Genomic DNA, 15,415 nt, shown 5'->3' on the forward strand with positions numbered 1-15,415 from the left:
CAATGGCTATGTGTTTCATGCTTGGAAAATTTGTTCTCTTTGCAACCACGGAAGCAATCGATCATTGCATATTGACATGAAATGTGGATATCAAACATGCACGCTCTTCTTGTACATATATAATAGCTCACATACTCTCATTGTCAAATGTCTTTCAAGGATTTGTGTAAGCCATAGTATGTATACCCTCTTCATCAGCAATTTACTTATAAGTTTTTAAATAATTTGGTTGTGATACTTTTAGTGATTATCTTTGGTTCATGGAGGCTTCTTCGTCCACTGAGTTGAAGAAAGGTACATGGGATGGTGAAGAAGATAGTCTCTGAGGCAGTGCATTGATAAGTATGGAGAAGGCAAATGGCATCAAGTTCCTTTAAGAGCTGGTATATATACTATTGTTGTAAACTATTGAGTCACTTATATTGATTAGACACAAGTTTATATTCCTCACACACAAATCTAATTTATTTACATAATGTAATTATCCAATACAACTTGTTCCAATGCAAGCTTAGATGGTCACCGATTGCCGGTAGATTGCCTGGTCGGATCGCTAATAATGTCAAGAATTACCGGAACACCCATCTCAACAAGAAAGAAGAACCGTGTTGTAAGAGCAGAATGAGAAAGAGGGAAACTACATGTTCAGCTACGTCACCGATCCAAAGACTCAATGTTATAAAGCCTCGAACTCAATTCTATAACGGCCGGCTCAACGGGCAGCCAGAAGTTAGCTCTTTCAAAGTAAGCATTAACAAATATGGTGGTATCAGATTCACATGTAACAATGATAAGACGAAATATGAGTTTGTGAACATTATTTGCAAAATTTTCAGTAAAGAAAAATACTCCAAAAGTTTTTGTAAGAAGGTGCACCCTATTTTTTTTATTTTGTTCTATTTCTCGTGCATGAAATAACTCTTCCTTGTAATCATGAACCCTCTGAGACCAATCATTACTAGTCCTTTCTCCTAATTTTGATAAGAAACGTGTAATTTGTTTTTCTTAAGTACTGGAAAAGGTGCTATGAACTTTTTCTCTAGTCAAATCAAACAATAACTTAGTAAATTAAGCAGAACCGCAAATACATGAAATGTGGATATCAAACATGCACGTCATTTTCCTATGCCCTTCACGTGTATATATATACCTATTCGCTCACATGCTCACATTATCAATAAGTCCTCCCAGGATTTGGGAAGCCACAATAACCCCCTATTCCTCGGCCTTTTTTAAAAAAGTTTTAGAATAATCCGATAAAATACTTTTATATTAATTTTTCTTTGGTCCATGGAGGGTTCGTCCAAAGGGTTGAGGAAAGGTGCATGGACTGCTGAAGAAGATAGTCTCTTGAGGCTATGTATTGATAAGTATGGAGAAGGCAAATGGCATCAAGTTCCTTTGAGAGCTGGTATGTTACACACACAGATATATTCATGACTAAGAATATTCTCTTCTCTATATATAATATTCGGAAATCTTTATTTTACTTTTCTTTTTGTTTTAAGGAGCAAATTATTGATTCATATGCTAGTGTATGGTAAAACAAAAAAAAACAAAAAAAACAACTGGTTATTCAGAATAATTCTTTATGCAGTTTATTTAAACGAAGAGTTTTATATAAATAAAAAAGTTATACTATTTTTTATTTACGTAGCATATATATATATATATATATATATATATATATATATATAGCTTATTCTTCACAAACAAGGAAGATGCTAAGCTCATGTAAAGTTGTTAAACTATTTCACTGGGCTGTCTTCTGGTGAGTGAAGTCAGTGAAAATTTATGAACAAACGGTTACTGTGTTGAAACAGTTTAATCTTTCTATTGGTGTGCTTAGATTCTTCAAGATGAAACATAGAAAATGACCCAAAAGCCGTCTTGGTTGGTATAATTAATGTCAACTATTGGTTATGTAGGGCTAAATCGATGCAGAAAGAGTTGTAGACTAAGATGGTTGAACTATTTGAAGCCAAGTATCAAGAGAGGAAGACTTAGCAATGATGAAGTTGATCTTCTTCTTCGCCTTCATAAGCTTCTAGGAAATAGGTATTGTTTACTTTAATGGTTATTTCAAGAGCCATAAGTTCAACACTAATAACTTATATGTATATTATTTAACAATGTTTAGGTGGTCCTTGATTGCTGGTCGATTGCCTGGTCGGACCGCTAATGATGTCAAAAATTACTGGAACACCCATCTGAGTAAAAAACATGAGTCTTCGTGTTGTAAGTCTAAAATGAAAAAGAAAAACATTATTTCCCCTCCTACAACACCGGTCCAAAAAATCGGTGTTTTTAAGCCTCGACCTCGATCCTTCTCTGTTAACAATGGTTGCAGCCATCTCAATGGTCTGCCAGAAGTTGATTTAATTCCTTCATGCCTTGGACTCAAGAAAAATAATGTTTGTGAAAATAGTATCACATGTAACAAAGATGATGAGAAAGATGATTTTGTGAATAATCTAATGAATGGAGATAATATGTGGTTGGAGAATTTACTGGGGGAAAACCAAGAAGCTGATGCGATTGTTCCTGAAGCGACGACAGCTGAACATGGGGCCACTTTGGCGTTTGACGTTGAGCAACTTTGGAGTCTGTTTGATGGAGAGACTGTTGAACTTGATTAGTGTTTCTCACCGTTTGTTTAAGATTGTGGGTGGCTTTTCTTTCGTATTTTAGTAATGTATTTTTCTGTATGAAGTAAAGAATTTCAGCATTTTAAGAAAAATGGTTATGTTTCTACGTAATAAAAAAAAACGTTATTTATATTTTTCGCAAAGAAAATACAGTATTTTCCTAAATGCAGTATTTTCTAACTAAAGTTAAAGGTGATAATGTTTGTTAAAATATCACTCAACCTAACCATAGAAAATTCAAAAGCATAAGAAAGTTTTAACCATGAAAGATATGTCTTATGGCAAGTAGACATGGTGGAAGGTTGTATGGTAATGTGGTATTTCACAAGCATAAGAAAGTTATAATTAAGATCTGTTTGGTCTAACCGTTAAAATAATAGCTAGTTTAAGTACAGTAGTAAACATAATTATTTAATATTATCTTACAAAAATTATTTGATTGATACAATAATGGAAGCAAGTAGGGTTAGGAAAAATGGATACACTATTCGTTCTGCAACAAATAAATGACAATGTACTATTGTAGTACTTGTAATTGTTTCCCTCCCCCCCCCCCCCCACCACACACACACAGACACACACCACTCTCCTGAATTAATTAGAGTAGTTATATGAAATCATATATTAATTATTGATTATGTTTGCTCAAAACTGTTGACATTTCTACGTTTTTCATGCAAGATTCAATGAAAGACGGCGGAAAAAAGCATGATATATTTAACTCTCAAATATGATATATTTTCTGTTCCTAATTATCCAAGCTTTAAAGTTCTTACAGATTAAGGCCATGAATGTTTTGTTGATTTTGGTGGGTTTTTGGATTCTAAATTTTGGCTTTTGGCTTTTGGTTTTTGATTTTATGAGTTTTTGATTTTGGTGGAGATTTTAGATTTTGCAAAATCTTAAATGGTAACTTTTCTAGTTTTTGATTTTTATATAATTATTATTTAGAAACGTTTTAAAATTATTTATTTTAAAGTTTATTTTTATTTTTCAAAAAAAAAAAAAAAAAAAGAGTTTACGATAGAATTTGTTGAAAATCCCAAAAAAATGGGTTTTGGATTTTAAGAACAAATGACTAGAATCTATAAAAATCTGGATTCCCTATAATTTAGGGAATCAATTTTTTATAAAATCATGAATGGATGAAAAAGTGAATTTTACAAAATTAAAAGCCAAAATCAACTTTAAAAACCAGTACCATTCAAGGCCTAAGAAAAAAGAGAGAAATTTGATCTTAAAAGCATCATTTTGTGATTAATAATTCTTTATAACATTAAATCAATAATATTTAATTATGTTTCATGAAATCTACAATTTGTTTTTTCTGGAAATTTACAATTTATCATCATGAGATTTCCTTCTTTTTCCTCATGTCTATGGACTTCACGTAACAAAAAATTTGCAAGTAAAATCCATTTTCTTTTGGTTGAACTAGTTGCATGGGACAAAAAAAAAGATGCATGGAAACTTTCGCCATTTTTGTATCTATATTCTATGTTCATCGCTCCTCTTAAAAGAATCTTGTCCTTATTGTAAGTTTTGGACCCTCAATGTTGTCATGTATCAATTTAACTCCGTAGCATACGTGTATTCGTGTATCAATGAAGCAATATAGAAATAGCTTACGGAAACGTCTACATCTTTTTGGCTCGACTTGCCAAGTTGTTTTAACCGTAACCGTTGAAATTTTATTATTTAATTAAAATTATTAGAAATTTGATTAGAGTTTTGTAAGTATGTTCGTGTACAATAATACAATTTCGTATACGTGTGTACCGGCAGACGTCATGAATTTTGCTAATATGGGCCAACCCGAGAACATGAAAGGACTTGGTATTGAAAGGTTAGACACGTAGACGTGTTACGATTGAATCTACCAATTCCAACATGTTCAATGTCGTATATGTAAATTGTAAAAACGTAAAAATAAATAAATATATATGCCTTTGAAAGAAAAAAAAGATTGTATCTTTGATTTAAAGTGGATGATTTATTCCGCAAAGAATTTACCCTTCTTGGTTTAGTAATCACTACAATTTCTTCTTCTTAAAACCATAAGTAGCAAGACTCATACGTAAATGGCAATTAACTAAGTTTGATTAATGAATTAAGTACCTAAAACAGTTTTAACTCGAAGAGAAGAGGACAACGGTCCACGCACACTAATCTACCATTCAAGTTTAAGAGCTATAACGAACCTGCCAGTCATATTTCGCATGTATATCTTAAGAAAATACAGTAGATATATTTTCAGTCTTCCCAAATATATATACAAATCTTTACTTTACCACTAAAGAATAACAAATGCACATTCATTAAGTCATTTTTTCAAGACAAGATTATTGATGTGAATATGGGCTTAAATTAATATGCAGTTTTTCATGTTTTATTCCACATTTCAAAACTTAATTTAGCCGAATATATATATATATATATATATATATATATATATATATATTATTTATAATAACTTTATGGTTACATTTGCATGGACTAATGAAACGTTAAAGATAACACGTACCTTTCTTATGTATCTAGCATATTTTAAAATTATAAGTAATTTAGAAAATCTTTTAATGATCAATTAATAGCTAATAATATTTTAATATTTTTGCTATCCTACTAATCTTTTAATGTCAAATTTGCAGTTTAGAATTCTTCAAGCAAACCCTACAACAATAAACTTCCAACTCAAACAAAAGTTGATGCTTACTTCATAAAAATTAATTATTCTGGCTCTAAAAAACATTGCTGGCATTATAATGTTCTGTTTTGAAATCTCTCTAGATATATCATAGAAATGTCGGGAAAAGTCCATTAAAGTATAATCAAGTTCTATCATTTTGAAAGAATACAAAAGATATGATTTCTATCATTTTGAAAGAATAAACAATGATTGTGTATGATTACCTTCTTGGGATGAATCCAAAGTGTGAAAAAATGAACTTGTATATGAAGATGACTCGACTCTTACCGCTTTTATGAGATTGTGTCTCATTTGGAAAATTGTTCGTGGACGATGACCATGCACGTTTCTTTCTCTATTTCTACACAAAAAAAAGCCCTTACTAATTCCTTATCATCAACTGTGTTCTTCACTTATTCTATTTCATAGGAATAGTATAATAATTTTCTTATTACATATTTGAAATATTTTAGCCACTATTAATTATTAGATATTTGAAGTACATAAAAATTGAATATCATTTTATAATGTATATATCTGATTTTCTGTTACAGTAAAAGAAAAATATGTGGAGAAAATGTTGAAAAGTATATCATGGATAATATTCTGCTGATTAATATTTATATACGCTCTATTCGTTAAATACATGGTTACTTGCTTCTTTTTTCTTTTTCTTTTACAATATACATTATACGGATTTAAACTATGATTGTTAAATATATGGTTATGGGATTATGTCCAAACTCTGCAACTTGCAGCCACATTACTCCAATTGTTTTTGTTTTTCCCTTTCCCTTAATTACTTTTGTTGTTTAGCAAATTACTTCTGAAATGTTGGTCATTTAGTACATATTTAAAACTTTAAATGGGTAAATAGTTAATTACTTTTTTTTGATAAATAATAGTTTATGGAAGTCGTACATTACTAGGGATACACAGATTGAGAGTGACACATAGAAGTAAAAACCAAGCTAAGATTGAAAATATCGACGATGTCATAACAAAAATAATTAAAGAACTGACTACATATTATTACCATCTCCACTCACAATCCATTCCCGTGGACACAAAACATCTCGGTCACAGTCTCTTTCAGTCTCTCTCTTTTATTATATTTTTGTCAACAATCTCTTTCTCTATTGGCTTATGCAACTATGCAAGGCAAGATACTCTAGATTTTGTCGCAAACAAAGACAAAATGCTTAGAAGAACAGGACGTGTATCATTTGATAACTATGGAACAGTTCTACCAAAAATGGGCCTATAATGAGCTTGTAAATAGGCCAAGTCCATCATTTGTCTTTTTTTTTTTTTTTTTTTTTCAATCATTTATCTATGATCTTTTATTCTAACCAAGTCGGATTAGTAAACAGGCCAAGTCCATCATCCTTAATTCCTTTTTTTTTTCTTTTTAATTGTCGTCTGAAAGATTATATTGAAGGTTGAGTCGTTGAGACTTGAGACTTGAGACTTGAGAGGTTACACTTAAATCACACTTCAATCTTTACATATCCAAGATGAGAGGATTAGGAATTAGAAGAACAAATCCTAATCTACCAAAACATATAGCCAAAGATGTGAACTAATGCCAAAAACAGCATAGAGAAACGAGTTAAGAGAAGACTCTCTCTTCACCAAAGAGCCTATTAAGCCAAAAAAGATGCCCTGAAGAAACGTACGAATTGAATCTAAAATCCGAGATCACAGATTGAGAGATTAGCGAGGCTTCTCTATTTGTTTCCGCGGTTACACTTAATTCCTTATACTTTGATAAAATATAGTAAATCTAAATTGCCACGTGCATTGTTATTTACTAAAGCTGGTTATTAATTGCATGTTCTTCAATATTAATTTCTAGATGTATTTATATTTATCGTTATTAAGTTTGCATACACATTTTTGGCGTAAGGTAATCAAATTCTCAATATGGACCTAAAAGTATTATATCAATGAAAGCTCAATAAATAAACCTGGCTGACTTTTAGAAGTTTTATTTTCTAATCTTAAATCGGAACATTAATACATTGCGTACATGTAGAACATATTATAGTTGTCAAGTTAGTTAGGAAAGTATCTCTGTCAATAGCTTTTAGATAGGCAAATAATCCCTATGAATAATCAAGATCTTGGAGATCCCAAAAAAGATTGACACAATATGGTATCTTAACTATAATCGACAAAAAAAAAAAAAACTATAATCGACACCAAATCTTTTAATTTGAGAATCTCTTAAATATTCTATGCTGAAAATATTCTAAATGTCAAGTTTAGATCTTAATCTAAAGATCTTGAAGATCTAATCTTGACAAATTAAACACTAATTTCTTTTTATTTTATACTTGTGTATTTATTGCAAAACACAATAATCGGATCTTAATAAAATGTTAATTAATGCACCAGCGAAATACAGTTAAAGATCACGTGGGATCATGACCTTTAAATGTAACCATCATCGACACAAGATGCACATGATCAAACCAAACCAAACCAACCTTATTAATAAATGTCTTTAAAAAAGGTTTTTTTTTGTATTGTTAATCGATTATTTAAGGTCATCAACAATATTCCCTAACATTAGGTCAGAGAGCCATTAAAGAAGCAACATAGAGATTCTTCTAGATTAATCGATAAAACCTAAAAAATTAAAAACTCCTAATTAACCTAAATCCTAAAAAAGATTAGATTAACGAAATCATAAAACACAATATTTACAAACAAAAAATGGATATCACTTTTCCAAATTCTAAATCGATTCTATCAAGCACTACCATTAATCATCATCATCTTCTTAAACTCTTCAAAATCAACACAACCATCACCATCAGAATCAACTTTATTAATCATCCTTTGACAATCTTGAATCGAACACTTCTCACCAAGATTCTTCATAACCGAGTGTAACTCATTAGCCGAGATCCTTCCATTACGATCCAAATCATACAAATCAAAAGCTTCTTTCAAATCTCTAATCGCACTATTGTTGCTACTTTGATCACTGATTTGAAACAAAGCAACAAACTCATCCAAATCAATGAAACCATTACCGTCAAGATCAAACTCTTTCATCATTGCTTTGGTTTCTTCTTGTGAAGCGTTTGGAGAGAGAGCTCCTATCACGTCTTTAAGCTCATCGATAGAGATTTTCCCATCGTTGTTTTTGTCGAATCGTTGGAATACTTTCTTGATGTCTTCCATTGATCCTAAGCAGTTTCTCGAAACGTTCTTCGACATTTTTTTAGAGAGAAATAGAAGATTTTGGAAATAGGAGAAATTGTGAGAAGAGAAAGTGTTAGTTGGATATAAATAGGGTTTTTGGTGAAGTGACGTTTTAACGCGGTTTTAAAGACGCGTGAAAGATTGCGTGAGTAGGAGTGTTGAGAGAAGCTTCTCTTAACATTATTCTGATTTTTATTACTTTATAAACTCTCTTGCAAATTTTCATTTATTATTAGTTTGACGAGGCATTTATGTAAACTAATTTATTTCTATAGGATATTGATATATTGATATCAATTGATATATCTGATGGATATTATTTTGTTTGTTAGTTTTTATACGATTTAACAAGAATTCCGGAAGCAGAGGTGGATAATTGCAATCAATTTTAATAATAAAAATATGAAAATCAATTTTTAATTAATAATTTTTTAGTACTCATAATATTTCAACAGTTTTTTTATCAGTAGCAGTTGAGTCAATAAAAATGTAAAATATACATATTTTCTGTATTCAATAATCAATGCATATAAAATGAGAACCAATGTTATTAAGTAGAAAACAGAAATAATTTATATAAATTACTTTTAACAAACAAAAAATTGAGAAAGTAATGTTATGTTTGATTAGTAATCACATCACACGCCTAAAATATTTTATGTCGAATGTGCTGAGAACTATGTCTGTTGGCGTGTGGATGCATAAATAAGTCCCTTTCTATGCTTCTTCTAAGTGACGAATGGATGACAAATTATTAACGCATTTATTCTCTTCAATAAGATAATTAATTAGGTATGTAAGAGCTATGGTCTAATTTGGTTGAGGTTTTACCACTTTGTGTTTTGCTGTACATTTGTAAGTTTTTAGGGCCTGACTGGTTTAAACGCGGCGGCTGCGGTTGCGGTTGCGGGAGTTTGCGGAAACGGACGGTTGCGGTTTCAAACGATATCAAGCGTTTTCAACGACTGGTTGAGCGTTTGATAATGGGTGCGTTTGCGAGAGTTTTATGACCGGTAAACCAGCGGGTACAATAGTAATTAAATAAAAATAACCAAAATAAATATAATATATTACTATAAAAAGAAATAAAAATACAATATATTATTATGATAAATTGATAATATTAGAAAAGTTGAACATGCTTAATAATTAAAACCATAAATAAAACTCTAAATTCAAAAATAAATAAATTTTGTAAGAAAAAAACTTAATCCTTTATGTATTTGGTACATCACCAAAAATTGTATCAAGTAGTGTGATACAAATCGAAACATGCATTCAATCAAAAAACTCAAAAGAATACAAAATAAAAAAACAACGATACAATGAAATACTTAAAAAATTATACTAGCTAACGAATGGATAAGAAGATAGATGATACTTAAGTTTGATTATTGATTTTGATTTTCATCAGTTTGGGTGAATGTCATAATTGAGAGAATAAGGTTACAATATATTATAATAGTGATTAGGGTGGAAGCCAAAATTATTTTAATTAATTAAAAAATAAATTATTTTAATTAATTAGAAAAAGAATTATTTTTTTCTAACCTAACCGCTACCGCCCGCAACCGCAAACGCTTGCGGAAAGGAGCTTTTGAAATCCGGCGATTTCGAGCGTTCCAAAGCGGTATTTAGCGGTTTCTATGATTGGTGCCAATCGCTAACAACCGCTACCACCCGCAAACGTAGCATTTGCGGGTGAAAGAGGGAGAACCAATCAAGCCCTTAGTCGTGGGTGTGGAATCTTAATTCTATTTGTTTCCCTAAATAAAAGGTGTGATTAAGTAGATTTCGTTTTTGTTAAGTTTTTTTTTTTGTTTTCCATTAGAATGTTAAACTCTATTACGGCTAAATATTAAGAAATATATACATCATGATGATGATGATGATGATGATGATGATGATGATGATGATGATATAGATGTAAGGGAAATCATAGAGTTATGATCTTATTAAATGTTTATTCACTTCTCATTATAATGTTAATTAAACTCTAGTACAACCAAATATTAAGACAGTAATTCACCTAAATCACCCTTCTCTCAATAAACAACATGTTATTCGTTAATTTTTTATTTTGTTTGGTTATTTAAAGAAAGAAAGAAAGCAGTTATAGTCATTTACTATGTCTAAGAAATGTTCGTGGAATCGTGGTATCGTGCTCATATATCGTGCTCATAGTCATTTATTCTAAATGAAAAAGATTGACTGGTCGTCTGGTCCAATTCTGGACTTGCAAGTAAGGTTTTGATGACGCAGTGTTAAAATTCATATAAAACTTTTGTGTGAAGTCTGTAAATATAACATTGTCTACTTATCTCATTATGAGATTCTAATATAAATTATTTTTGTATTATGATTTGTATTTGTCAACTTTGCTTTATTATAAGGAAAGGAAACGTCAATACGATAAGTTATCATCCCTTTTTTTTTGGTAACATCATCTTCTTTGACCTCTCGTATTGACAAGGGAGTATATTCAAGTTTATCATTGTAATTTTGGGTATTTGAATGACTACAAGTGTAAATATAACTATATTTTTGGGTATATACTTGTATTTCAGTTTTTTTGGGATACCCATTCGGTTCTTGATTCGGATGGCTGGGATTTGATATTGGATCTTCGAATGTAACAGTTTAGGACCCATTCGAGTATTCATGTCGGTTCTGGTTCAATTCGGTTCCTTCGAATTTAGGTCGGTTATTTGTGTCCGACTCTTTATATGGGAGTTTAGCCTATAAATGGGCTTATAACACCCCATGGTTGTTTTACACTTGATTTTGCTTCTCTTTCTGTATTCACTCTATCTCGATGTATGAGTTTTGCAACAAACTATCGAGTCTTCTTAGGCTTGTTAAGTAAACTTTTTGCATAGTAAAAGCTTTGCGACCACTCTAGTTACCGAAATCTAAACATGCCATTATGCCAACGAGAAAGAAACCAACAAAATAAAAAAAGATAAGTCACAAATTCAGTCTGTTAAAACCTTAAGAAACTACTAGGCTCAAATCAAACCCAAGACATTAAAGGTCGAATCATTCTTTTGTAGATAGTAAAAGCCTAAAAGGTCATCACATCACCACTTTTATTCTTCATTTTTTTCTTATCATCATCACTTAGCCATCATAATCTTGACAAACTCCTCGTAGTTTATCTGACCATCTCCATCAACATCTGCTTCACGAATCATCTCCTCGACCTCTTCATCAGTCAGTTTCTCACCTAGATTCGTCATCACATGGCGAAGCTCTGCAGCGGATATGAAACCGTTCTGGTCTTTGTCGAACACCCTGAAAGCTTCTTTCAGCTCTTCCTCCGAGTCTGTGTCCTTCATCTTTTTAGCCATTAGGTTTAAGAACTCAGGGAAGTCAATGGTTCCGTTTCCATCAGCGTCAACCTCGTTGATCATGTCTTGTAGCTCAGCTTCTGTTGGGTTCTGCCCTAGTGACCGCATCACTGTTCCCAGCTCCTTTGTGGTGATGCAACCTGTTCAATCAGTAAAAGATAACATGAATAAAAACCAGGTCTTGTGATAAATAAGTCTCCAATAAAACTTTTTTAAGCTACAAGAGCCAACAAACAGCTAAACACATGACCATCAATGGATGCCAGAAAAAAAAAGCACTAGACTCTGGAATCTTTCATTATGGAAAACTCATGATCTGTTCTAAAACATACATGACTATACATGACTGTTTGCTTCTCATACGAAACTAAATATTATCAGAGAACTTAAACCTGTAGCTACATACCACCTTACAAGTAGATTCCCATAACAAAGTCAGATTGATATACATACGAAACATGAATGAAACCAGGTCTTTTGTTTAAACGTTTTTGAGCAAAAAAAAGCCACTAATCAACCAAAAACATGACCATTAAATGAATCTCATAAAAACACTAGAATCTGAATATCTTTGGCTATGGAAAAAGCATGACAGGTGCTAAAACTAAACAGTATCTTTGAACTGAAATCTATAGCAATATACCTACTTAAACTACAGAAGAATGACACAAAAAGACGATTCAGAACAAGAATCAGGAACATGATATTCTGCACAAAGCTAGTAACATTTCAATATAAGTCACCTTCAAAGAAACATCAAAATCACAAATCCATGCTTAGAGATGGAACAAAACTACATCAAAAGAGACAATCAAACGATTCAATCAACAACGAAGTAACAATTCACCACACGAATCACCTGAATCAGAGATCGAATCTAGCAAAACCAGAGATTAGACCAAATCCAAAGCGTATCAAAGAATCAGACTCAAATATTTTCTGAATCTGAAGCTGATCGCAGACGAAATCGGAAAAAATGAGATCCGTTATGGTTTTAACAACGATCAAGAGAGATTTAAAAGAAGAAGATGAGATTGAGACTAACCATCTCCATCTTTGTCGAAGAGGCTAAAAGCTTCCTTAAACTCAGAGATCTGTTCATCAGTTAGCTGATCCGCCATAGCTTCTTCTTCTCGTTTCTTTGGTTTTTCGTTTCAGAGAAGAAATGATTTTTTTTTTTCCTGAAGTCTCCGAAGCTGTGAAAATATCTTAGCGACCGACAAAAACAATTATACGACAATGAGGAAAAAGTTAAAACGAAATTAAATGTTTACGGAAGATAATAATAATAATTTACTAGTTGGGTTTTTAGCTAATCATGTGATTAGTGGATGTGGGACTTGAGAGGAAGCCCAAAGGGCCCTTGGATACACATTAAGGCTTAAAAATGTTTTAATAAAACAATTTACATATTTAAAAAGTAATGATTTTTCAATTTTGAATGATAAATAAGACAATCCTCAATAATACAATAGTACTTAAGTTTTAAGCTGTAAGTTTTCCAAAATTACCATTGTTTTATTATTCAGATCATCATTTTATTTGACATCCCTGAAAAGCAAATATTTACTTTTGAGTTTAAAATAAAATTGTGTTTACTTAAAAACAGTTTTATCCTAAAGAGTAAAGACCTAATCTTATAGTAAAAGTTGACATTACTTACTGTATAATAAAAAAAGGATTGAACTAGTAGTTTCTAAAGATAGGAACAAAACAACTGTTCAATTTTCTTCAGATGAAGATTAAAATCTGTTATTATTTTAAATCTCGGGGACTACAAAATTTACCTCCAAATCTATGATTTACTAAAAACAAAATTAGTTAAGCCAACATTTTAACTAACCTAATACTATCATTTGAACACTTATAGGTATGTTAACTGATTTCAAAATTATCTATATACATCTTTTGTAATGGCATGTTTTCCATCAATGTGTGTGAACATTGAAAACATAAACTGTTGAATATCTAAGGTCATCTCCATTGGTAAGAAACCTTCAAAGTTTCTCAAAAAAAAAAATTACTAATATTTTATTATGACTTAATTTTGTAATTAATATATTCTTTTCTTTTTTTCAGTTGTCTAATTACTTCAAAATTTCTCTGCACAGAAACGTTTCTGTAATTATGTTATTCTCTCTCCTCCTTTATGAATTGTTTATATTATATTAGTGAAAAGCAACTCTCAAAATTGTAACCGATGGAGATGATCTAACCTATTTACCAAAAACAATTCAGACAAAATTTATTTTCGGTTTAGTCGTTTTTTTTCGTTTTCTTAATTTCAAAATAATTTACTGGGAAAAGAAAAAATCATCATTACGCTCATGTGAAAAAAGATCGTTCATTGTATGGGTTTTGGAAGTTAGAAAAGTAAGCAAGCAACTTATACCCTATTGGCCATTATATCTACCGAGAAACAACAAGCTCTTTAATTTATAAATTCGTGTAGTTGCCTTAAACAAACCCCAAGCTTTCATTACACACCACAACCAAAATCGTAGTTTGAAGATTCTGATATGTCAAAGAAGCATCTCAAGCCGTTGGAGACATGTTTTGAAGATGAAGAAGATGATGTTATTTATCTTCCTCCAGGTCTTGTGACCGGTGCAACTTCCAAGAAGAATGAGGAGTTTTGTGGCGGCTCCGGCAAGGTACAACCGTCTGAGATGAAGCGTCGGAGTGAAGGGACCTCAACGGACATGACTTCGAAGAGAGCCAAGAAGGTTTCAGCAGAAGATGAGAAGAAAGTTGGAGAATGGACAAAAAACCCATATTTTCAAAGACTGTGGAGTGAGGAAGATGAGATTGTTATGCTACAAGGAATTATTAAATTTGAAGATGTTACAGGGAAAAGTCCGTTTGAGGATAGACACGGGTTTATAGAATTCGTCAAGAACTCCATTAGCTTCGAGGCTAGTGTGCAACAATACATTGGCAAGATTAGCCAATTGAAGAGGAAATATACGAGGAAAAGGAAGAACGGTTTTTCTGAAGGTCATGAACAGAAATGTTTCAAACTGGCCATGTCTATTTGGGGAACTAAAGAAACGTCTAAGAAGACGGACTTGTGCTCTTCACCTAAAGGTAAAAAAGTTAAAGAAGAAGATGGAGATGTGACAAACTCTGATTGGTTTGAGAATTCGTTTCTACTTCCATCAATTGAGAGTCTTGGTGTGGATTCGGTTAAACGTAAATGGAATGTTGTGCCTATGGAGTTTAAGAAGAAAATTGAAGAGAGGTTGGAGTTGTTGGAGGCTGATGAAAGTGAATGCAAGAAAATGGAAGAGATGTTGAAGGTTAAAAATAGCGAATGCGTGAAACAAAAGACTAACCTTTTGAATGAGGTGATCGATGTGATGACTTGAGATTTTAGATATGAAGTTTAATGTTTTCTAGTGGTTTATCTTATGACTCTTTTATGTTGGATTATTTCTTTATATATCTTAGCATAAAAAAAGTTCATTTTGGTAGAAAACAGAGAAAAAAGGATTAATTAGTAATTACGCAAT

The 15,415-nt window shown here is 31.6% G+C and overlaps 4 protein-coding genes across 7 annotated transcripts; 2 read left to right on the plus strand and 2 right to left on the minus strand.

The window, feature by feature from the left end:
- The first annotated feature begins 1,179 nt into the window (after positions 1 to 1,179).
- Positions 1,180 to 2,780, plus strand: MYB90 (myb domain protein 90). The gene is made up of 3 exons (NM_105310.4): positions 1,180 to 1,411; positions 1,929 to 2,058; positions 2,141 to 2,780. The coding sequence occupies exons 1-3, from the start codon at positions 1,291 to 1,293 to the stop codon at positions 2,637 to 2,639; spliced, it is 750 nt and encodes a 249-aa protein (NP_176813.1). The 5' UTR covers positions 1,180 to 1,290; the 3' UTR covers positions 2,640 to 2,780.
- Positions 2,781 to 7,657: 4,877 nt separating this feature from the next.
- CML23 (calmodulin like 23) lies at positions 7,658 to 8,632 on the minus strand. Its single transcript, NM_105311.3, has one exon. It carries the CDS (start codon positions 8,566 to 8,568, stop codon positions 8,095 to 8,097), a length of 474 nt encoding a protein of 157 aa, NP_564874.1. The 5' UTR covers positions 8,569 to 8,632; the 3' UTR covers positions 7,658 to 8,094.
- Positions 8,633 to 11,351: 2,719 nt separating this feature from the next.
- Positions 11,352 to 13,223, minus strand: CAM4 (calmodulin 4). 4 transcript variants are annotated; one of them, NM_001198401.1, is made up of 3 exons: positions 12,949 to 13,223; positions 12,751 to 12,780; positions 11,499 to 12,043 (listed from the first exon to the last, which is right to left on the minus strand). In NM_001198401.1, exons 1-3 carry the CDS (start codon positions 13,022 to 13,024, stop codon positions 11,670 to 11,672), a joined length of 480 nt encoding a protein of 159 aa, NP_001185330.1. In that variant the 5' UTR covers positions 13,025 to 13,223; the 3' UTR covers positions 11,499 to 11,669. The 4 variants fall into 4 exon arrangements, with proteins under 4 accessions (NP_176814.1, NP_001320584.1, NP_001320585.1 ...); NM_105312.4 differs by lacking the exon at positions 12,751 to 12,780 and having other exon boundaries at positions 11,352 to 12,043; positions 12,949 to 13,183; NM_001334237.1 differs by having other exon boundaries at positions 11,352 to 12,854; positions 12,949 to 13,183.
- A 1,199-nt stretch (positions 13,224 to 14,422) lies between these two features.
- AT1G66420 (DNA-binding storekeeper protein-related transcriptional regulator) lies at positions 14,423 to 15,271 on the plus strand (the record flags this gene model as incomplete). Its single annotated transcript, NM_105313.1, has 1 exon — positions 14,423 to 15,271. The coding sequence occupies one exon, from the start codon at positions 14,423 to 14,425 to the stop codon at positions 15,269 to 15,271; it is 849 nt and encodes a 282-aa protein (NP_176815.1).
- Between the last annotated feature and the right edge of the window lie 144 nt (positions 15,272 to 15,415).

This window comes from Arabidopsis thaliana (genome assembly GCF_000001735.4).
Source record: "Arabidopsis thaliana chromosome 1 sequence".
Lineage (NCBI taxonomy): Eukaryota > Viridiplantae > Streptophyta > Magnoliopsida > Brassicales > Brassicaceae > Arabidopsis > Arabidopsis thaliana.

What these genes read in the sequence shown, in the direction of transcription:
- MYB90 (NM_105310.4), top strand. Translation starts at nt 1,291, where the DNA reads ATGGAGGGTTCGTCCAAAGGGTTGAGGAAAGGTGCATGGACTGCTGAA. An exon ending in TCAAGTTCCTTTGAGAGCTG is followed by an intron (nt 1,412 to 1,928) that starts GTATGTTACACA and finishes TTGGTTATGTAG; the next exon opens with GGCTAAATCGATGCAGAAAG. An exon ending in CATAAGCTTCTAGGAAATAG is followed by an intron (nt 2,059 to 2,140) that starts GTATTGTTTACT and finishes AACAATGTTTAG; the next exon opens with GTGGTCCTTGATTGCTGGTC.
- CML23 (NM_105311.3), bottom strand. Translation starts at nt 8,568, where the DNA reads ATGTCGAAGAACGTTTCGAGAAACTGCTTAGGATCAATGGAAGACATC.
- CAM4 (NM_001198401.1), bottom strand. Translation starts at nt 13,024, where the DNA reads ATGGCGGATCAGCTAACTGATGAACAGATCTCTGAGTTTAAGGAAGCT. An exon ending in CTTCGACAAAGATGGAGATG is followed by an intron (nt 12,781 to 12,948) that starts GTTAGTCTCAAT and finishes TGGTTTTGCTAG; the next exon opens with ATTCGATCTCTGATTCAGGT. An exon ending in TGATTCAGGTGATTCGTGTG is followed by an intron (nt 12,044 to 12,750) that starts GTGAATTGTTAC and finishes CTGATTGAACAG; the next exon opens with GTTGCATCACCACAAAGGAG.